Below are 24,055 nucleotides of genomic sequence, written 5' to 3' on the forward strand. Positions count from 1 at the left end.
CCAGCTCTCCTGGAGCCTCTTTAGGCACTGGAGGGGACTCAGTCAGTGATACCAACCTGGGAACAATGTAGGAATAATCCTGGTTTATTTATATTTGCTGTTCTCCTCATCCTCCCTCCATAAACACCCAGAGTTTCATGGGCTGAGTACTATTCCATATATTCCTATTTCTTTACAGCCATCACTCTACCAGTCTCCTGCTTTGAATTTAATGATTATTAACATCAATTTTAAGTCTCAGAGCAGATCTTTTTCCCATGTCCAGACTTGACACAGGAGCAGTTTATGCTGGTGGTGGCAGATCAGCCTCCAACAGCTCCACTTTCAGTGGCAGACTCTGATCTCACTTTGAGTTGCCCTCAACAACGTATCTTTTGTGTTGGCTGTTGACACAAAAGATATGCTTAAGCTTTTAATTCCTTTGGTGCATTCCAGCAGATTCCTGTTGTCCCCGCCTGTCCCTGTGCAGTGTCACTGTGACTTCAAAGTGGGGGCTGGAGCCAGCCTGGCCACTGGGATCTCAAAGATCAGCAAGGCTGGCTGGGAATACCACCCTGAGAAGGGTAGCATTTAAAAGTAATAATCGACGTTATCACTGCCCAAATGTGGGTGTTAATTCAGTGAAGGCACAGCCTGAGCAAGGCTCTTCTGAGAGGCAGCTCTCGTGTGACAGCGCCACGATTGGTGTGAGGAGCTGGGGTTACCTTTGGGTTTGGCTCCCAGAACTGGGGTTTTGGGATGGTTTTGCTCTTAGGAGAGCCTGATTTTCTTTATTGTACAGTCCATGTGGGAGAGACCCAGCGTTCCTTTTCGCTGAACACTGAGGGTTTGGGTTGTTTTTTTAGGAGCGCTTCCCTTAGGGCTTAATGACCCATTCATGTCTTGTTAGGCTGAACTATGCTCTCACTGATCCTCCTGATGCCTTGGCATGGCTACCAAGGACAGAGGCTAGGCAAGATTAAGAGAGTAAGAATAGGTATTTATCAAAGACCTTCAGTAGGTACTCCTTGGGCAGTCAAAAGCCTCCGAGAGGGGCTATAGCCAAGGTGGATGATGGTCATGAGTTTTTCAGACAGGTATGAGTTTGGCCCATTTACGTATCAGGAATTAATCCTCCGCTTGCTGTTTCAGGAGATGAAGTCATATACCCCCAGTTTGCTTCCCCCCAATTCCCTTTTATTTATGCTTTTTGGGGCCTGAGGCTGTAGGGTTTCCTTGGATCTCAGGCCTAGAGGGGTTGTTTTGTCCGACCAAAGTGTGAGGATGGATAACTAACACTTTGTTCGGAGTTATGCACTAATGCAGTACAGAGTTTGAAATATAAAGGCTACAATCTTAAGGCATCACTCCAAATCTCCACTGGAGGCTCAAGCTTCCCAGTCCAGGGAGTTTAAGAGGGGGAACTTCTCCAGCTGTGCCAGCTGCGTGGGAGAGTGTGTGAACAGATCCAACTCTGTGCTGGACAGCTCAGAGCTGGGACACTGCCAATCACTCCCCCAGGTCTGTGACAAGGGCTGGGCACTGGGACACTCCATGGACAACGCTGGTTATTTCCAACCAGATCTCTGAATGGATATGGGAGCCTCAGGCACTGCTGGTGAGTGTAGGTGAGAGCAGACCCTCAACACTGGAATTAGCCACTGGTTTCCTAGGATTTTTGGGACAGACTGGACCATGCTGCCTTCTCTGTGAGTTATCTGCTTTATTAAAGCCTGGCCATTGCACTGATGGGCATCTGGCCAGTGGTGAGTCCATGCAGCCCTTGCTCCTCTGGGAGCTCTCCTTCCCTCCCCATGGCCCATCTTCCTGTGCCAGTCCTGCAACAGCTGATTCTCTGCAGGTTCAAGGTGCCAAACCTCCTCTGTTCTCTTTGTTCTCCACACACAAGGTCCTTATCCCCAGATCCACTTGTTATGCTGCCAAACTGTTCTGGCAGCAGGCTGATTTCCTTAATTATGATTATTGTCTTCCCCCTTCTGCCATCTCTCCAGCTCAGCAGCAGTCCCCCGGCCGTCTTTTCATTCCCTGACCATCATTTGTCAGCTTTTGTCTTCATTCTCTGCCCAAGAAGTCCTGCTTTTCTCTTTCCAAAGAGAAAATAGACAAGTTATGGTTTTCCAGAGGTGTTGTCACATCACAGAATCACAGAATCATAAGGTTGGAAGAGACCTCCAAGATCATTGAGTCTAACTCAACCCTAACCTCAACTAATTCATGGCACCGAGTGCCACATCCAGCCTTTTTTTAAACACATCCAGGGATGGTGACTCCACCACCTCCCAGGGCAGACCATTCCAGTACTTTATCACTCTTTCCATAAAAAGCTCTTTCCTAATGTCCAGTGTATATTTCCCTTGGCGCAGCTTAAGACTGTGTCCTCTCGTTCTGTCAGTTGCTACCTGGAGAAAGAAACCAACCCCCACCTGACTACAGCCACCTTTCAGGGAGTTGTAGAGAGTGAGAAGGTCATCCCTGAGTCTCCTTTTCTCCAGGCTGAACAACTCCAGCTCCCTCAGCCCTTCCTCACAGGGTTTGTGTTCCAAGCCCCTCACCAGCTGCATTGCCTTCTCTGGATGCGCTCAAACATCTCAATGTCCTTCCTAAACTGAGGGGCCAGAGCTGGACACAGCACTCAATGTCCATCCTAAACTGAGGGGTCAGAGCTGGACACAGCACTCAATGTCCATCCTAAACTGAGGGGACAGAGCTGGACACAGCACTCAGTGTCCATCCTAAACTGAGGGGACAGAGCTGGACACAGCACTCAATGTCCATCCTAAACTGAGGGGACAGAGCTGGACACAGCACTCAATGTCCATCCTAAACTGAGGGGACAGAGCTGGACACAGCACTCAGTGTCCATCCTAAACTGAGGGGACAGAGCTGGACACAGCACTCAATGTCCTTCCTAAACTGAGGGGACAGAGCTGGACACAGCACTCAGTGTCCATCCTAAACTGAGGGGACAGAGCTGGACACAGCACTCAATGTCCATCCTGAACTGAGGGGACAGAGCTGGACACAGCACTCAATGTCCGTCCTAAACTGAGGGGACAGAGCTGGACACAGAACTCCATGTCCACCCTAAACTGAGGGGACAGAGCTGGACACAGCACTCCATGTCCACCCTAAACTGAGGGGACAGCACTGGACGCTGCACTCAATGTCCATCCTAACTTGAAGCAAGGTTGTCAGTGATTCTCCCTGGAATTTCACTACAGATTGTACCAAATCCAACAGGAGGAATGGGGATTGTTGAGCTGCGTGCCTTGGATGGAACAGACATTTTCAGCAGTTTAGCTGTGTTTATAGTCAACAAAAAAAAGGAAAAAGTTCATTTAAAACTACTAAAACTGTGGGCAACCTTCATCTCAATTTAATCTCAGGTTTGTTCAGGCTGAAAAAGTGGTTTAGGGTTATGTGGCAGAACTTCTCTAAAGAAGCAATTTCACTCTGGCTGCTGAAGGGGCTGGAAGAGATTTAAATTCATCAAAATGTTTTATATTTAATTTTTTCCCCCCTTAGCCTCTGGGTCTGTAAAATCCAGTTCCTGATTCCTGAAGTCTAAAGTTCTAAATGACACATCCTTAAGGCACCTGCTAAATTCCATTATGTCCACAGTCAGGCTATAATTAAATGAAAGGCTGGCAGTTGTAGAATTGAGAAGAAACTGGAAGGTTTTAGAGTTTTATATAAACCATGATCTTATAAAGATGAAAATGACTCTTACAGGAGGTTACTCAGCATTTGTCCTATCCTAGATGCTGGTTTATTTTCTCATTCCATTGTGTAATTTTGGATATAAAATATTTTGGAACTTCACCCCCCCCTCCCCCCCAACATGGGCAGGGACACCTTCCACTGTCCCAGGCTGCTCCCAGCCCCAAAGTCCAGCCTGGCCTTGGACACTGCCAGGGATCCAGGGGCAGCCACAGCTGCTCTGGGCACCCTGTGCCAGGGTCTGCCCACCCTCCCAGGGAAGGGTTTCTTCATAATAAATGAGCTTCTGGTCATGGATTGAAGCCTTCCAAACCATCTTTAGCCTCCTACAGCTGAGTGGGTGGGAAAACATTTTTCCCAGGGGGAAAAAATGAAAGGAAATTAAATGAGGGAGAGAGAAAGGGATGTGAAGTTCCTGATCAGGAAGTTCCTGGACAGTCCTATAGACTGCAGGGACTCAGCTCTGCCATGGTACTGCAGCTCCTCTGTGCCCCTGGTTGCAGCGTGGGGCACAGGCATCTTCTCCATGCTGAAAGGACAGGAATTAGGCAAGGCAAAACTTGCTGGGAATATTTGGGAGTTCAGTGGAGCGGAGGGAATGCGTCAGGCCATAAAGAGGCTGGGAGATTTTGCACCGATACCATCCAAGCATTTATGCAGAAGCTGCAGAGTAAATCTTGCATCAAACCACCAGGCTGTGATCCCAGTTCCCCACTGCTGGTGAAAACTTCCCGGGATTTTAACATGCCGACCTTGGACACTTCGAAATGTCCTCCAGGGAACTTTGCAAAAGGAGATGGAATTTGAAAGCCAGTATTGCTCTTTCCTGCAGCTGGGTATTCCCAACACTTCCCATTTCCACAGGTTAATGCAGTGCTTGTCAGGATGGCTCTGGCTGGGATTTTCTCTCCTGTCTTGCATCTGGAATTGGCATCTGAAATTCTCCCGGTGCTCTCTTCTGGGATAAATCTGCCTGAAGGAAAACGGAGGTGGCGTGAAAAGGTGTTTGGTTCTTGCACTTCATGGGGCCTGCAAATGGGGCTGTGGTTTTTAGTCTGGGACATTTATAGATGAGTTGGATTTGCCTGAGGGGGTGGGGAAGTGTGGGCAGGAAATAGAGAAAAATCAGCTGAATATTGGCCAGAAAAGAGTTCCAAAGGTCCCTGCTCCTACTTCCTGCTCCAAGCAGGGATGTCCCAACTCCTGGAGCAAAGTCATCATTCCCTTGTCCAGCCTAATCTTAAAACTCTCCGAGGAAGAAACATCACCTATTGCACTGCTTCAAGTTTTCCTGAAGTTTTCCATCATGTCCAAGCTAAACCTCCTAAATGACAACTTGGAGCTGCTTTAAAAAAAAAAAAAAAAAATCCTGGGGGAATAAATCCCAAGAGAAGTAATTTAAATTTAGTAATCTGGCATTTAACTGGGATTATTGCCAATGTTTGCTTCAAAAAGCTCTTGAGCATGGTCTTTATTGTCAGGAAAATGGGAATATATCTAATCTCCATGGATTTGGGGGTGTCCACAAGAGCACAGGATTAATCCATAGGCATTGCATTATATTCTTTAATCTTCCATCATGTGTCCTTTCTGGACAGGGTCTAAGAGACTTAGAGATACGAAATAGTTTGGCCGTTTGGGAGAGTTCCCCCCACCTGGGAAACTTGGGAGAGCTGAAACTCTTTGGAATACTGGAAAAGTCAGAGCCTTTTGCGCTGTTGGTTCATTGTCCTGCTCCTGAAAAAAAAAAAAAAAAAAAAAAAAAAAAAGAATAAAAGAAAAAAATTCAGATTTTAAACTCGCCCTGAGCATGTCCTTGAGCAATGTCAGATGTTTTATGGAAAAAGCTCCCTAAGCAGGACATCTCCAAGGAATGTAGGCTCATTCAGGAAATGTTTTATCTTTTGGAAACTCTTGATGAAAGGTCTGTAATAAAGTATTGGAGTTAACTTTGTAGCCTTATTTCTCCTTTTATGGCTGCAGAAGATACTTTTCCCATGTGGAGATTCCAGATTAAGGATAGTGAGAGAGCGTAAGGGAAGGTTTTTAATTGTCAGGAGCTTTGAATTCATAATAGGACAATGACTCTGTGACCCTGTGTTCCTGCTGGAGCTCAGGAGAAACACTGGATCACTTCTCAATTTGACAGATCCACATTTTCCGTCCAGACCCAAGTTGTTATCATTATCCAGGGCTTGGAGAGGGATGAGGCAACCATGGGAAAAGGGACTTGGATTTCTTCAAATCCCAGAATGGCTTGGGTTAGAAGGGGCATTAAGGATCATCCCATTCCACCCCCTGCCATGGGCAGGGACACCTTCCACTGTCCCAGGCTGCTCCAAGCCCCAAAGTCCAGCCTGGCCTTGGACACTGCCAGGGATCCAGGGGCAGCCACAGCTGCTCTGGGCACCCTGTGCCAGGGCCTGCCCACCCTCCCAGGGGTGGAGTTGACAAGGTGGGGCTCAGCTTATCAATGGTCTTGGTAGTTATCTTATTCCCTCTTTGTATTTGTCTCTTACCTTATTAAATAATGTTTAAGTGCAGCTGCCGAGACCTTCACGAAGAAAATGTGTCAAGGACACATCTCATGTGGCTCTGGCTGCTGAATTCTGTTGTTGCTGCTCTTCTTTTTTGAGGAAAATCATGCAAATAATTGGTTTCCTCTTTATCTGTGCTAGTTCCCTGGGTTTTTGGCATTTCCTGGGTTTTTGGCTTTGCCTTGCTTTGAATGATCTGATCAAAGCTGGCAGATAAGTTCCTTATGCAGGGTAGGCCTGTGAGGCACCTTGTTTCACAGAGTTTCTAGAAAGTCTCCTGATTTGTTCAAGGTTTAATTGATTTGTCCTTGAATGGGATAATTAACATTTAATATATCTTAAAGATGCTTTTGTCACGCACTAGCTGATTAAAACAGCAATGGATGGGGTGTGGTAGGGTTTTATTTCACTTTAATGAAAAAGTGCTAATTTCATACCCCTGGGTTGTTTCACTTGGGGAATATAATTAATTACAGCCTAGTGAGACTCTGGTTCATTACAATAATTCTGAATACATTACACGAGTAATTGGGTTGAAACATTAATGGGTTTGGCAGGCAAGCAGGTTCTACCATCCCAGCATCAGCGTTGTGTCACTCAGATCTGGGGTTATCTGTCACTTCAGACTAAACTAAGCTGCAGTTTAACTACAAATATCAGTTTTAATTCCTGTAGAATATTCCCGCAGCTGTCTTTGCTCTTCCCTGCCTTTCTGAGCTGCTGGAAACACTGTACTAAGTTATAGCAATATCATTGAGGGTTTCCTGGGAGCAGTGGGAATGGTGGGCCCATAGGAAGTGGTTTTACCTTCAGAGGGATTTCTGAGCGCTGTTTCCATCTCAGCAGTGGGAAACACCAGTGGGACACAGTGGCTCCCTGCAGGCATTAAACCGTGCATCTGGCACTTGGGGTCAGGGTTCAGGGGAGGAGTGGGCACAGTAGGGTGAATGGTTGGACGTGATGGTCCTAGAGGGCTTTTCCAACAATTCTGTGATTCCTTGCTTGTCCTGATGCTGGCAGACCCCGCCATGGTGTTTTAAACTCCGGTTACAGGGGTTTAAAACAGATTCCGTGCAGGACTGGGAAGCAAAGGATAAGGGATGAGATACTCATCTCTTTCAGCCTTAAAAGTCAACAGCGCTAAGGATTTCAGCTGGATGTGGGAATATCTGCAGTGTATCTCCTCACTGTGTTGTGGCAGCTCTTGGATTTAATTGGGATTCCCTTCGCAGGCAGGTAGATTTCCCAAGGGGTGGCACAAATAGAGTTTCTGTGCCCAGAGAAAAGAGCAGGGGCTGTGATGGATGGCAGCCCAGAGGTACTGGAAAAAGGTCCAGGAGAGCTCAGAGCCCCTGCCAGTGCCCAAAGGGGCTCCAGGAGAGCTGGAGAGGGGTTGAAGACAAGGGATGTAGGGATAGGACACAGGGAATGGCTTTCCACTGCCAGAGGGCAGGGATGGATGGGATATTGGGCAGGAATTGTTCCCTGGGAGGGTGGGCAGGCCCTGGCACAGGGTGCCCAGAGCAGCTGTGTCTGCCCCTGGATCCCTGGCAGTGTCCAAGGCCAGGCTGGACTTTGGGGCTTGGAGCAGCCTGGGACAGTGGAAGGTGTCCCTGCCCATGGCAGAGGTGGAATGAGCTGATCTTTAATGGCCCTCCCAACACAAACCATTCCATGATTCTCTTAACTTCCAGGTGTTCCCACCCCAGCACTGCCATTAATCCCTCTGTTTGCCTGAAGGACTCAGAAAAGCTCAGTGGAATTAACAGAAGGTGGAACAGTTTTGCTGAAATGGGATTTGTCAAATGGATCCTGTGGTCGGATGTTTCAGGAAAGGCTGTTTGTGCACACCTGGGTGGAAACTGATCTGAGGGTGCCACTTTGCACAGGTGTTCAGGCAAACATCCCAAATCCATCTGCCACCTTGCCTTGGCACTCCAGCTTCTGGAAGTTCCAATCCGACTTTGGCTTCTGGCTCATCACCAGTAAAGAGAGAGCCACAGGGAGTTGTGTTCCCCTGGGGTTTGCTGCCTGTGAGGTGTGGATCTGGAAAGTGCCATTTGTCAGGAAATAAATAGTTATTGTTTTCTTTATATATTATATATATAGGGAATATCAACCCCAAATATCAATCCCAGAATTGTTTGGGCTGGAAGGGACCTTCAGGCCCATCCAGTGTCAGGGGCAGGGACACCTTCCACTATCCAAGGCTGTTCCAAGCCCCACCCAACCTGGCCTTGGACACTTAAACAGTGGGATCCTTCCTTGAAGCACGTATTTGGAGTGTGAATACTCCCAGAAGACAGAAACTTTTACCCAAACCTTCACTTTGTCCTGAATGCACCAAAATCCCCCTTTTTTTGAAAACTAATTGAGGAGGAATTTGAGTCCCATGGAGATGCTGACATCCCAAGGACACCCAGTGCTACTCTCTGCCAAGCCTGAAAGACCCATGGGAATATTAATATCAGAACATTTATTAGGAAAATATAGTTCTTAATTTCCAGGTGACTTTCCCAGGCTGTTCCAGTGCTGTTTTTCAAAATCCAGGGCTATAATTCAGCCTCATGTCTGGGCTTTTTTGCCATATATATTTTATTTAAGCTTTCAGTTTTATTTCCTCTTTTGACAGACATTTTAATTTATAAAAACCCTTTCAATCCCTAATCAAATTTCCACAAGTTCTTGCCCATTTTAACACTGGAAGTGGTTTAGTGCAGATCCTCCCATGGAGGAGGAGCACTTTTGCTCCTGATTTTTGGTGCTGTGAGTCCTTCCTGCACTGAATGGCCTGCTGCAACTATGGGCCAAGATGCAGGTGAAGTTACAGAAATCATTACAAATAAAAGGCAATCAAAGCTTTGAAAATACATTTTTAAATCTCCAAGTAGGCAAATCCCTCTTTTTAAAGGCTAGAAGAGCACCAAATTTGGGTACCACTCCTCAGAATACCCAATAAAGCCGTTTCATATCTCCCACCTGAAAGTCATGGTGTAATCAGAAAATACCCAGTAAAATAAAAGTAAAGATAGAGATGCTGGGCTTTGAGCTCTTATTGCTAAATTCAATCTAAGAACTGATTTTTCCCATTTTTTTCCCCTGTCTGATGTGTCTTGTCCTAAATGCTCTAAATCAGCCTTATTAAGAATATTGTAACAAGGTCAAGTGTACAGTGCTGGAAGGTGGGAAAATGCATTAAAGATCTCGAATAGCAGCAAATTAGGAACCTGTGGATAGTCCTGTGGCATAATTTAAAGCCCACCAGGGAAGACCTCATTTTTTATTTCTGAAAGCCTCATTAGCACCATTCTCAGACAATCTCAGCACTCATCTCCTGAGGTCCCACAGGACGGGAGGTTTCTGCCAGGGACTCTCCCAGGAAGCAGCAGGATCTGCAGAGCAGCCACCAAGGACCCGGCACTGACCCACCTGCTGTGCCTGGACCTTCGAGGTTTTCCAGTTCCTGGAGGCAAGAAATGGGGTTTTATCTTCACTTTTAGGGAAGGAAATGGTGAACATCAGGAAACAACTGTTTGTGGCCATGTCCATGGGGGTCACAGAGTGGTTTGGGGTGGAAGAGACCTTAAAGCCCATCCAGTGCCACCCCTGCCATGGCAGGGACACCTTCCACTGTCCCAGGCTGCTCCAAGCCCCAAAGTCCCACCGGGCCTTGGATGCTTCCAGGGATCCAGGGGCAGCCACAGCTGCTCTGGGCACCCTGTGCCAGGGCCTGCCCACCCTCCCTGGGAGGGAGTTGACAAAATGGGCATCAGTCAAAGATTGGACTTGAGGACTTGGACTTCCCCAAATTTAATGAGTTCTGTGATGTCTGCATCAATCACCTGGATCTGCCTGATCTCCATGGGGGAAAACCACCCCTCACAGACCAAAGTTTGGCTTCCCAACCTTCCATCTTCCTGAGAACCCGACATCCATTTGCCATTGGCTTTGTTATAAAAATACATCCCTGGGATTAATAAATGCAGTGTGCTCTACTAAACTTTTATAGATTATAATGTGAAACTAGTAAAAGGTGCCATTGTAAAAGACTGCACTTAAAAAGTCATTTCATAAAAAGCCTTGTAAAAATACTGTTAGGCATTAAAATCTCACTTCCTAAGAGGGAATGAAATACAACAAGAGGGATTTGACTCCAGGGTACCCCAGTCTGAAGACATGTATCAAAAAATGTTTTAAGCTTCATGGATATTGGGAAAACAAAACATTTCTTAGAGAAGAGCGATTCAGCTTGCTGAGCTTCAAAAATACAATTTTACCGATGTTTTACTCAATACAAGGAAAATGTACAACTCCAAATAGAAGAGGTACCAGCTCCCTCTAATACCTGGTTTTATGTCTTGTGAGCATCTTGTTAGCAATTACCGACTGCTCCTAAAATATATTTCTACTCCCAGTGGCTCCAGCCGAAAGGTTTAAGACCTGCCAAGGGTTGTACAACAAGACTTACAAAAAAAAAGGAGCCCTTTGTGATAATTGACTGGAATATTTATGGAGCTGAGGCCTCAGGTCTTTCAAGGCTCTGCTGGTCAAGGAAACTCTGCTCTGTCTTTATTGCGCTGAGAGTTCTAAAAGTGAAAGCCTCCCAGCAGCTGCTGCTGAGATTCCAGCAGACTGGAGAAAAGGAGGCTCAGGGGGAACCTTGTGGCTCTGCACAACTCCCTGACAGGAGGGGACAGCCAGGGGGGGTCGGACTCTGCTGCCAGGGAACAGGGACAGGACAAGGGGAAACGGCCTCAGGCTGTGCCAGGGGAGGCTCAGGTTGGATATTGGGAAAAATTCCTTTACAGAAGGGGCTATCAAACATTGGAACTGAGTGCCCAGGGCAGGGGTGGAGTCCCTATCCAGGGGACTGGGAGCAGTGGGAGCTATTGGGAGCAGGTGTTGGAGGGGGATTTCAAGCAGTTTGGGGATGTAGAAAGGTAAAAAGAAAGCAAAGCAATGGGGTTCACCTCAAATATTTTTACATTTAGGGCAAATTATGGCAGTCTTAGGTAAAACAATGAGACTGAGGCTGAAGTATAAAGTTATCTCTTCTTAAATTGAGTTGTTGACAGCTTGTCAGAAGCAAAATTGTTGTAACTTCCCTATGTGGAGAAGTTCGCTGTAAATTCCAAGGAGAAAACCAGATCTGTGCATTTCATCCTTTAAGTAACGTCCTCTTGCTTCCAGTGGTGTGGTGACGCACCTGGGAATGTTTAGGAACCGATGTTTTTCTCACCTAATTCCACCATGGGGTTGAGGAGCTGAAAAGGGCACATGAGGTCTCCTGATGGGATTTTTGGCTCTTGTCCATAGCCAAGGATCTCCTGAGGGCTCCCAAATCCTCCCCTCTTGGATTTCCGCGGCCGAGAGCCCCCGCAGCAGCTGTGACCTTTGTGCAGGTGCTGAGATCTGGGCTGAGGGAGCTGCAAAATGCCAGGGGGGAACACAGAGCTCGGAGCTGCAGGGGATCAGGCGTGTCCAGAGGAAATGCTGGAGCAGCCGGCGCCATGGAGCGCTTGGAGAGCGAGGGCGACTCCACGGACAAGGAATGCAGCTTTTCGGGAAGCAGCTCCGAGGAGGAAGGGGATGAAGGCCAGGGAGTGTCTGAGTCAGTGCTCTCCTCCCTGGGGCTGCGGGGGGTGGTGGGCACTGCTAGGAGTTAATGAATTAGCTAATTAATGGTTAATAAGTTGTGTTTTACACAGTTGTGCCTCTAATAGCTGCTCTTGCACTTAGTGCTGTGCTGTTAAAATAATTACTTGTATTTGATGCACTTGCAGTAATTAACTACCTGTTGCATTTCATGCAGCAATTACTTTTCACTTGTCATAATTCCTCGTTGCACAGGTAGTAGTTACTTCTGCCTTTAACGCTGTGCATTTACTGGGAGTAACCTCTGCATTGGATATATTACACCAGTAGTAATTAGCTGTTTCATGTATTTACTACTAATTAGTTTTTCATTTAATGCTATGCGCTGGGAGTGTGCTTTACCTTTGCTTTTAATGCTCCGCACTTGTAGTAGTTACAGTTTCAGTTAATATCGTGATTATTTGTTGCATTTAATGCTGTGCACTTGTGGTAACTTCTGCATTTAATGTCTTGTAGTGGTTGCTTTTCCTTTCAGTGCTGTGCATTTACGGGTAGTTACTTCTGGGCTTAATGCTTTGCACCTGTAGTAATTAATACATTTAGTGCTGTGCCCTTATGGTAATTACTTTTGCATTTGATGCAGTTCAAGTGTAGTAGTTACTTGTTGCAATTAATGCCATGCGCTTGTAGTAACCCCTTCTGCATTTAATGCTGTGCACTTACTAGTGGTTAATTTTCCACTGAATGCTGTGCACAGGTAGGAATTACCTGGACTTGTAGTAATTACTCGTTGCACTTAATATCATGGACTTAGAGCAGTAACTTCTGCGCTGAAGTCTGTGCACTTGTAGTAATCATTTTTCGTGTTTAATGCCACCTACTTGGAGTAGTTACTCTCTCATTTAATGCTGGGCACTTGCTGGTGGTTGTTCTTGCCTTTAATCCCCTCTTAGTGATTTCTTTCCCAATTAATGCCTTGCACTTGGAGCTTGTCATGCCACGCACTTCCAAGGTTTCATTGGCCTTTAATGACATGGATTTCTGTACCTCCCTGTGCTGCAGCTGCTGGCCAAAGTCACCTTCTAGAAAAAGGATGGATTAGGAGAAGATAACAAAAATTGCAACACTTCCTTGTGCACCTGAATATTTAATTTGCAATTTTATTGAAAATGTTTCAACTGAGACCACCAATTTTATTGTATTTTCCTGGTCTGTAATCATCTAAGTATAAAACAATAACCAAATCATGTCTGTGTTCCATATATTTAAAGGGATAAATGTCTTTTTGTGGCATCTGAGATAATGGGACAAACGTGTTGAGTTTTAACAGGAATTAGTGGACACCAACAAGTTTGAAGTCTCATTTTAATGGGTCAAAAAGCTGGCTACAGCAACCTAATGAGGAGTTCAGTATTATCCTTCCTTATCCTCTCTGTGTTTACCACGTTTTAGGAGTTAATAGAGATAATTATCCACTGCTACTCCGCTGCTTCTTTCTCCTTGCTTTAAATTAGCACAATGTGATTTACCGGTGGGGTAAATTAGCACTAATACACACTTAATTCCAGTCCAAAAAGACTCAGAGTCAGCATTCCAGCACAGGCTGGAATATTAATGTTCTTCCCTCGTATTTCTGCTCGATCTGCTCTAAAGGTAGGAGCATGGAGAGAGCTCCAAAGCAATTAAAGTTAATTAATGATGACCTCAGAGGGAGAGTGCATGTGCATCACCCTGTTTTAACCATATTCCTGCTTTAATGCCTCCAGTCCTTAAATGGGAGTTTCTATTCCTAACAGCACCTGTAAATCTCATTTTCTGCTTCACCGGAAGCGCAGAGTGGTGTTCCTGCCTGAATGAATGAGGGTGTTTAGAAGAGGGGAGGTCTCTCTGCCTGTAATCCACTTACCCTTGGAATTTGGAAAGCTTGGAGAGAATTGGGATAAAGTGAACCCAGAAAATGCAGCGCTGACTCTTAAACACTGGAACACCAAACCAACCTGATAAAAATGAGCTAAATTGATATTTTTATTAGTCTTGGAATTCTAGTCTTTTATTAGCCTATATGGCTGATGAAAACAGCATGGAGAAGCTGTGAAAGCCAGAAATTTGTCCTCAAAGTGCTCGGAGAACCGTGTATGTTGGAAATCAGAAGATTGTCATGGAAATAACTGAATAAATGTGTTCTTTTTTTTCTTGCAGGGAGGATGTCAGGACAGCCAATGTCATCGCAGCTGAAGCGGTCACTTGTCTGGTCATAGACAGAGAGTAAGTTCCTCTTTCTGCCTAAGGCTGGGGGGAATCTCCAATTTAAACCTTTCCCAGAGCTTAACAAGAGCCTTGGATCATCTTCTCCAGAGAGGCCTCTTAATTTGGGGTGATAAAGTCACAGACACGTCCTCCATGAGTGGAGGGAAGGTGCCCCTAAATCAACCAGACAGAACTCAGTAGTGACAATTAGAATTGCAGAAAGTCCAGACAGAAATAAAGGAGGAGCTGGAATTACTGTGGAAAGGGAGCTGAGTGTTACAGTGGGACACAGGTGGAGTTCCGCGTCCTGAAAGGCAACACCTCCTGGCAAATGTTGGAGCAAGGTGTTATCCCAGTCCATGTGGGGATGGAGAGTCCTTGGGAGGAGGCCACAGCCCTGCTAGGAGCTCTGCTGCTCAGAGGAAATACAGGAGATCAGAAGAGTAAAATAATAATTTGTATAGGAAGCTCGAGAGAATTAAGGGAGGGTTAATCCAGAAAAAAACATGCCTGGATGCTCCAGTGCTGCAAATCCAGCTGCTCTCTGCAGTTACTGGGAATGGGATTAAAAAATGACATAAAAATAACACTAAAATGGCATAAAAATTGAACATGACTCTTAGGCTGGTTTTCCCGTTGTGAAGCACTGGCACAGACCAGCAAAAGGCATGGACACACCTTCATGGGAATCTTTCCATGCTAGGGTGAATAGGTATTGACTTTTCACTGCCTCCCCCAATGCAGGAGCTCCAAGAGACCTGCAGGAGGGAGCCAGAAACTATGAAATAATGAGAAAAAAATTGCTGATGTCGGAAAGGAAAATAAATCCACTGGATTTTTGAAGTATGTGGGACCCACCTCTGGGCCAGGAACTTTCAGAGCAGTGTGCACTGCTGGGGTGTCTGGGCAGGGCCAGGAGCTGGACCCATGATCCCTGTGGATCCCTGGAGCCCTTGTGTTCTGGTGAGAGCTGGGATTCTGTGCTCTTTTAGGGCAGATCTCCATCCCCTCGATCCTGCTGTGACACAGGCGGTTTGTGTTATCTCACAGGCCTCCATTTTTGGAAATCCAGTGTTCTGTAAAGGCTGAGCTGGGGGATACCTTCAGAAATCCTGATTAGTTCTGATTTATGTTCATTCATTATTAACTGCAAACCCCATGGTCTGTCCACTGAACACAGGTGGGGAACACCTGAGAGCTCCTTTCTCAGCCTGGTAGATAAAAAAACCCTGCTCCCTTCTCGTGCTGTGGGGCAAAGAGAGGAAGAAGAATTCGATTATTTAGCAAGATAATTTTTAATAATCCTTATGCTTTTAATAATTAGATAATTTAGCGATCATTAATTCAGAGAAATAAAAAGGCAACAAGTAATTTTTGCTTTTTTATTTTTACACTTTTGCACCAGATATTTTTGGTCCGCACTGTGAGAGTTAAAAACTTGAATTATTTTAATTCAAGTCACTCATTCCTGATAATTTCCCAGACTGTTCCTTTCCTTGTCTCCTGTGTCTTGTCCTCAGCATACAATGCCCTTGAAATAGTAAGGAAGTACAAGTTAAATTTAAACTGATGAAGCTGTGGTTAATCTACCCCAGAGATTCTATTAACACCTGCAATTAGCAGAGTAACACTATTTATGAAATTCTTATTTATAGTGCAAGAAAAGTGACCCTATTGATAGCCCTATTTATAGCTCAGAGCAGGCTGTCCTGTGTCCTGGCCAGTGCTGAATTTCATGTCCCAGCTCTTCCTTAGGCTGGTGTTTTATAGGAATGACAACAGCAGGAGCAAAATTTCATGTTGAGATAAATTACCAGGACTCCTGGCAATTTGGGAAATTGGTGAGGAAAAAAGAACCTTTTTTTTAATCTCCAGACAGGGTGAATTTTACGCCTTTTAGGTTGTGGTAGTGGATGTGAAAGTTGAGTGACACAGAAGGCGGCAGTGGGAGCAGGGAGTGGGTGTTCCCTGCAGCTGGAATCTGTTCCATGCAGCAGGAGGGGTGACACAAGTCACTGAAGCTGCCAAATATTTCCTTTTCCCAGACAAGCTCTTTGCCTAATCAGATGGAACCACTGAAGCAGCAATTTCCATGCTCTCTGGGTGTCCCCATTTGAAGCAGCTCAGCAGAATTTGTGTTGCAGTTTCAAAAATCAAAGGATGGGAAAAGACCTTTTCCTTAATGCATGGAATTCCTGGAGAATTCCAGTCTCACTCACCAACATCACTCACTGGAATTAATCTGCAGCATGGTAACTCTTCCAAATTCCTTGTGAAAGGCTTCCCAAGGCATCAAAAAATTATTCCAGCTGCCACAATCCTATCTCATTAACAAAGAGAGTCACACCTTGGTGCCACAGGAAGTTATTCCTAAGGGAGGCGTGAGCCTGGCTCTGGATTTGCTAATATTCCCAGCAATTTTAGGGCTGGTTTAGCTGCTGCAGTGTTTGTAGTTGTTTGTAGTTTGGGGGCTGAATGATATGGGAAACTTTCATCACAGGGATGAACCAGGAGCAGTGGGCAAGTTGTGTTTGAGAAGAGAATTGCTTAAGCATGAAAAGAGGGAATGCTTTGCCTGAAAGGATCTCTGGAATTTATAAATGTGTATACAATGGCTACAGGGCTGAAGCAGTGGGAGTCGGAAATGCCATGAGGAAAGTCAGACTGGGGCTCATGATGGGTCTTTAATTAGCAGATGTTGTTGGTGCTGCCTTGCTTTTTAATTTCCTTGTGAAACAAGAGGGCTCTTCCAGTCCCACAACACCCCAAAGACTCCCAAAAAGTAGTACAGCTATTTTTGCCAATCTAGGATGGCAAGATGGGCTTTGCAAAGAGCGTTTCCAGCATCCTTTTCTGGCGTAGGAATGAGTAAAATCCTGATCTAACAGTGAAAACAACCTGCAGGAAGCATTTGATGCATCCCGTGGACTTCAATCACACTTAAATATTCGTTACAAAAATTATTGTTACGAAAAACATTGGCATTTTTTCCACCTTGAAGTTGTGTTTTCAAGTCACTTCCTTTGCTGGAATAATGAATTTCAGTGGGATTTGGTCCTTGATTATCTTAATTCTTCCCTGGGAGGGTGGGCAGGCCCTGGCACAGGGTGCCCAGAGCAGCTGTGGTGCCCCTGGATCCCTGGCAGTGTCCAAGGCCAGGCTGGACTTTGGGGCTTGGAGCAGCCTGGGAGAGTGGGAGGTGTCCCTGCCCATGGCAGAGGTGGGACTGGATTGGCTTTAAGATCCTTTCCAGCTCAAACTTTTCTATGAATTCTATGGTTCCCATTGGGAGCACTATTCATTTTGGTCCCCCAAGGAAGAAGACTGCCAGGGGGAAAAAAAAATATATATATATATAAATTGTGTAGTCCTACCTGGTCAGGTGTATTTGAAAGAACAAACCTGGAATTCAGAAAGAAAAAAATCCAAGGAATTTTCCATTATCATCAAAATTTCGACCCAGAAGAGGAGGTACTGTAATCCAGGGGAGGAAATGAAGTGAGAGGGTGACAAGGCTGAGGAAATGCAGGTGGCAGCCCTGTAAGGGACCCCAGCACAGGGCAGGCTCCGTGCTCAAACTCTCTGGTGAGTTGGGATGGATTTATCCAAAGTTCTTCCTGCCAGCCGTGGAGCACAGACCCAACCATGGGCTTATGGAATTGGCTTGGAGACGTCAACAAAATCCACACGGTGTTCATGGGAATTGTGAAAGAATGCCAGCTGGATGTCTGACCATCTGAGGGAATTTGGAGAAGCCTTGGATACTTGAGGAGCCTCACAGCTCATTGCAGCCCCACCGTTTCCTGCTGCTCAGACCTCCGCTCTGGGGACATATTAATGTTTTACAGCACCTCTCAGATGCCTTTAAGGCATTTTTATTTCCAAGTGCTTTTTTGTTTGTTTGTTTGTTTTTAACAATTCATGGGCTTTCTGTCTTTAGGGCTTGCCTTGACCCTACAAGATCAAGGCTGTTGTTAGTGAAGTTTTTCCTGTGGTGACACTGCAGGAATTCATCCTTTGGGAAAATATGTTACTGTGGGAGCTGCTTGATGGTGTTGCCTCCGAATTGTTCGTGCTTGGTGGCCTTGTCAGAGCTCATCCTGATGAGTTTCCAGGCTCCTTGGAGGGGTTATTAGATTTGTTCCAGAAGTACAGTTGGGGAAAAGTTAACAAATACGTGCTGGGTTTGATGGATTGGTCCTTTAGGAACTTGTCTGTAAAAGGACTTCTGATAAAAATGGTGCAGACACGCCTTGAGCATCTGTTCTGTGGTTTAGTTTGAATAAAGATGTACAGACAGACTTCTTCACTTGCAGCCTCTTTGTATGGAGAGAAAATAGGAGGAAAAGGCTCCAGACTTATTCCTGACATTTGGAACATCACTGGCACCCTCAGGGACAAGTTGGTGCAACTTTATAATGATTTTTTTTTTTTTCACACCTACCTCTTGAAACAGAGAAAGTGTTTGAAAGTGTTCATGGCTGCTCCTGAACTGTCGGAATATTTACATTGAAGTTGATTCGGGTTCATCTTTTATTTAGATGGGATTTTTTCCCCCTCCATATAATTTATTTATGGTGCCAACAACGTTTTCCTGGCACTTGGAGATTTAGCAGCACTGTGGGTATTGGAAGGACAAAATTGCCTCATGCAAATGGAGAGAGAGGAGCTGATGGATCAGAGCCAGGAAAACTCAAGGCACAGCTGCTGCTGACAGAGAGTTACAGAACTACCTGGAATTTACCCTAATATCCAGCTTCTTGTCTTCTTCAGCTGCACATATCAAGAAGATGCACTTTTTTTTTTAAGGCAATATTTTAAATATTTCAGCTATTTTCTGCTTTTCCACTTTGCATTTCCCATTTTTGTCTGTGTTTCAAAGCCTGGGTTTGGTTTTATCAGGGAGAGCTGTGAGGTGTCAGCAAAGGTTATTGGATTGGCCTTCCCGGCGAGGGAAATTGGAGAAAAATGAAATAAAAAAGTATTATCCTGGCTTGACTGACCCCATATAAGCTGAGCCGAGCTCTTTCAGTGGAGATTTTAGGGTTTGCTGCTTCGCTGTTTCTCCCTGTCGGAGCGAAGTTTATCCATGGAGAAAATTGGTTATGAGGAGAGAATAGAAAAAATGAAGAGAAAAGGCCAGGAGGAGAAAAAAAACCCCGAGCAGTTTCTGATTGAATTCTGGAGGAGGTGTGGACTGAGCCGAGACTTCAGCAATGTTGAGATGGGCAATAAAAAAGGGACTCGAGTGAACTTTGACAGCTTGCCCAGTGCTAAGTCTGGCTTATAATTTTTAATAAAAATTAAGGGTTTTAGAGAAACTGTCGCTGCTCCTTTCAGTGACTTTTTCTTCTTTGCTGTTTCACTGGAAAAGATTTATTTGCATTGCCAAAAAAAGGGGGGGTTTAACCCTGACACATTTTCCTAAGCAAACCAAGCCTAAATCACAGTTTAGGCCCTAGGCGATGTCTTATGGCCTTCCAGGATGGTGTTGCTGTGTTAATTAATCGCCTAAATACCTGTTTGGGGTGCAGTTAGGCATTAACACCCTGATCCTGCTTTGCTCTCACTGTTGCCTTGCAAGGTTTGACTTCATCCCGTGGAACGTTCCCAGCAGCAGGAAGATAAAACTTGAGGTGTTGAAGGAGCTGAGTTGTTCCTGTTTTCCCTGCTGAGCAAAGGATTTGGGGTTGAAAAGTTGCTCCCGTTATTAACACATCCTAATATTGAAAATGTTAACAATTACCAGACTGATGAAAAAACGCTAACACGAGTTTATGTGAAGCAAAGGGGTTTGTGCCTCCTCTTCCTCATTAAGGAATTAATTAATTTGCTTTCCCTGTGCTGCATAAATTATTTCCTTGATTGCAGGATTTAAAATGTAATTAATTAAGCAGAGTGGAAGACTGGGGAAATTGCTGTGGGCAGAGGGCATTTCCCGAGCTGTATTTCCCAGCAGAGAATCCCAGGATGGGTCAGTTTGGAAGGGCCCACAGTGGGCACCTGGTGCCACCTCCTTGCTCCAGCGGGGCCATCCCAGAGCACAGGACTGTGTGCACACAGCTCTGGGACAGCCCCAGGGAGGAGAATTCCTCTGGAGAAGCCCTTACAGCAGCTCCAGATCCAAACTACCTCTCCCACATGTCCCCTCCTGCCCCATGGTGTTGGGGAGAATCCAGCTTTTCCCAAGAGGATCGTTGTGCCTCCCTTGGTTCTGCTGTAAATGCTATCTCTGCTCTCCACACCCCCATGGGAGGGCATTCCTACATTCCACAGGGTCAGGCATCCTCTGAAGGACCTGCCTGGGTCTGTCAGTGTGTCTGAGCCCCCTGGGGTCCCACCCTTCCCGTCCCAGGAACACGGAGTCTCCTTGGCTTCACCCCGTGCCTGGCAGGACACTGCATTTCCCCAGCTGCCCTGGATTTCCCTCACCTGCTCAGTGCCATTCATTCTCTTTGATCCTACAAATCCTCCTTGAGAAAGGGCCATATTAAGTATCCCCTTCTTATTCCTGAAGTCAGAAATGTGGCCCTCGATGGGGACTTTAGTTTTGTTTCTTTTTTTTTTTTTTTTTCAATGTTTCTATTCATTTTTTTGGTCAACTTAGAGCGATTCCTGTTCTTGAGCTCTGTGTTTCATGCCTCAGGAGTGTCAGGAGCACAGAACTGCAGGATTTTCATTTGTGAGTCTGTGACCTTACAGCAGAGATCAGTCAAGAGACTCGGGTTTTCAGCAGTTCATCTTTTCAAATTTTCCTTCCTTGAAAAAAAGAAAACCTGCATGTGACAGACCCACTGGGAATACTGGAATTGGAGAGTTAGGAAGTAGCTTTTCACCTGGAATATTTTTGTTTGAAGGCATTCACTGGTTTCAGTTACTAATTTCTAGTTTTTCATGGAATTCCAGAATGGCTTGGAATGGAAGGGATATTAAAGATCATCCAGTCCCATCCCTGCCATGGGCAGGGACACCTTCCACTCTCCCAGGCTGCTCCAAGCCCCAGTGTCCAGCCTGGCCCTGGACATTTCCAGGGATCCAGGAGCAGCCACAGCTGCTCTGGGCACCCTGTGCCAGGGCTTGCCCACCCTCCCAGGGAACAATTCCTTCCCAATATCCAACCTGAATTCCCTCTCTTTCAGTTTGAAGCCCCTATGGTGTGTTTTTTGGATGTTTTTTTCTCTAAAGATGAGAAAGCTGGGATCCAGAAATGAAAATTTCACTTCGGAAGCAGGGAGATTTACAGAGTTCCTGAATGGAGGACAGGGATGTGATGGTTGAGTGTCACCACCAGCCACATTGGCACATTTACTCTGAAACTTCTACTGGAGGGTGAGAACCTTCAGCAGCCATTTATCCATGGGCTGGATAAATAATTTTGGATCTTTTTGGCGTTGGTTTCAGCATCTCCAGCATTTCTGAGGTCTGGGCCTGGTGGGTCACCGGCATTGTGATCCAGCCCCGATTGCTGCCAAAAAACCACCCTGGATTTCTTGGCTGCCAGCTGGAATCTCTTCAGGTTCAGTGGTGGACCTGGCAGTGCTGGCGGGAGGACTGGATGATCTTCAGGGTACTTTCCAACCTTGGTGTTTCTGTGGTTTTCCTCTCAAAGTGTCCCTTTGTCTTTACAGCTCCTTCAAGCACCTGATCGGGGGCCTGGACGACGTCTCCAACAAAGCCTATGAGGATGCAGAAGCAAAAGCAAAGTAAGTGCTCAGCATCAAGTCTCAGACTTGTGTTTGTTGTTGGTGCACCACGGGAATTCCCAAAAAAACCCTCCTTGTTCTCCATGCAGTAATACCAAACAGTTTAAAATGGAGAGGTTCCTCCTCTGGATGGAGGAATTTTCCTTCTTGTGTCTCCCTGGTTCTCCCCATGAATATGGAGATGGGTCTCCTCTGCTCAGTGCCCAGAGCAAGGCTGTCCCAAGGTCCTGCTCAATCACAATATTTGAATCCAGTGGATCTTCCAGAAATGCTCTTGAAATATTGTGAGGTGAGAAACTCCAGCTCTTGGGATCGCACTAGAGGGAATTGTTGTTGAGGGAATTGTTGAAGACATTTCATTTCTTTAGAGAACTCTGACCTTTCTCAGATGCTTTCCAAAGTCAAACATGTTTTGAGACAAAGGATGGGCAGTAGAATTTGTCTTTTGGAGATAGAAACTGGAGCTGCCTTGATGTGAAGCAATATATTTGTTTGAAGTCCACAATAAATATTCATTCCTTTCAGAAGGGAGCAGTAGAGTATTTGATGAAAATATTTTTTTAAACCCCACTTTTTATTCATTCTTGAGCTGCAATTTGATTTTAATCTGTAATCTTAGAACTCTGATTCTATCCCAATGATTAAAGCTTTTCAAGAGGATCCTCTTCTGCTTCGGGAGATGCTCGGTATCAACGAAACATAATTCAAAGGCAGAAGTTGTTGAAAAGAAAATTAAATTTGTTCTAACAAAATTTCTTTACTTTTCCTCCCTCTCAATTATTTTGCTTTTACGGGGATTCTTTTCATAGCCCATTAAGGAAGGGGAGAAATGTTTTCTCAAAGTCAAATGCTCTGGGTGACTGCTTAAATTGCAAATTCCAATTAAGTTATACATAGAAACTTCTCATTAAACCAGAGGGGTTGGAATGGTGTCTGCTAAAGGTATTGGGCACCTCTGTGGAGGGAGAGTGAGAATTCCCAATTAAGAATTGATTAAAAATAACTCTTGATTTATTTCAGAAACTAAGATCCATCTCAAAAATGTTCAGTTCATGAGCAAAACTGGTTAATCCTGCACAATACCCACAGATTTCTCTTTTCTTATCTTTGAGTGATATTTGAAATATTATATTTAATTAATTTTAAGGTATTAAAGGGGTTGTATTTTAGATTGGAATGATATTTCCCCGCCTCAGATCAAATGTAAGCTTCCTTCTTATAAAGAATGTCCATTAAAAAAGTTAAATTCCCTAAATTCTTGTTGACCCAATTAAAAAGGTGGGAGACTATCAACTTCCTTTACCATCCCCCCAAAAAGGGGATTTGGGGCATGGAATGCTTCAGACAGATGGTCGCAAGTATCCCAGGGTTATTCAGTTATTATTTTATATTAACTATTGAGTGTTGCTATTTCGGTTATATTGGCTTCCATCAGAGCAGAAGGGAAGAAAACATTTGGAACAAAACTGGGGAATTTTGGGTTGGGTCTTAAATGATGTCATGGTCACAGAAGGTTTTTGAAGGTGCCACTGCAACCCATCAGCACCAAGAAAAATGTGCCCTTCCCACATCTATAATTTTAAGCTCTATTCTTGAGTATTTATTATCCCAGGAACGTTGGGGATGCAGATTGAGGAGATTTTTGAGGATAGTTCGAGGAGTTTTAGGATGTGCTGTACGATGTGGGGGAAGCTGTGGTTTGGGAACTCTTTGGAAGAAACTCTTCCTTTTGGGAGCCGCTGGGTTTTGACCTTCACATTTTTGAGCTTTTATCTTCTCCAGTCCTTTCCTTCTAATGCCAAGTGTTTCTTCCCCATGGAAGGGCAAGGCCCTGCTGATGGAGGAATTGTTCCCTAAAGGGCTGAACAAATTAATTTTGACAGCAGCTTTTTTATTTTCAAAGTCAGAGGCCTGTGCTGGAGCCCTGTCACTGCAGAGCAGGGTTGACAGTGACATTTCTGTCACATCTTGACATTTTGCCTCGGACAGAGCAGGAGGGGTTGGTGTTGTCTGCCTGGAAAAGCATCCAAAAAAAGGAATGCCTTATTGAAAAATGGAGTACTTAGCAGTCAAATTCCACATTCCTGTTTGCTGGGCTCCTTGAAAACCAGCAGAAAGATGGATAGAGGAGGGAAAAATGGTAAAGTTCCTTGGAGAGAGACCCCAGAAGAATTGTGAGCCCTTCCAGAAAGTTTTGGTGTTCCAGAGTTACCTCGCAGGGCAAAACTCCTTGGGAGAAAAGTCTCCTTGGCA

The 24,055-nt window shown here is 45.2% G+C and overlaps 1 protein-coding gene across 6 annotated transcripts in view; it reads left to right on the forward strand.

The window, feature by feature from the left end:
- Positions 1-24,055, forward strand: part of PRKG1 (protein kinase cGMP-dependent 1) — a 375,433-nt gene that overhangs the window by 298,236 nt on the left and 53,142 nt on the right. For all 6 annotated transcript variants that reach the window (XM_040070860.2, XM_040070863.2, XM_040070862.2 and 3 more), the window contains 2 exons: positions 14,052-14,117; positions 21,728-21,802. In XM_040070860.2, the coding sequence (XP_039926794.1) occupies positions 14,052-14,117; positions 21,728-21,802 (141 nt within the window). The remainder of the gene's footprint in view (positions 1-14,051; positions 14,118-21,727; positions 21,803-24,055) is intronic.

Source organism: Hirundo rustica, chromosome 8, assembly GCF_015227805.2.
Source record: "Hirundo rustica isolate bHirRus1 chromosome 8, bHirRus1.pri.v3, whole genome shotgun sequence".
Taxonomy (NCBI): domain Eukaryota; kingdom Metazoa; phylum Chordata; class Aves; order Passeriformes; family Hirundinidae; genus Hirundo; species Hirundo rustica.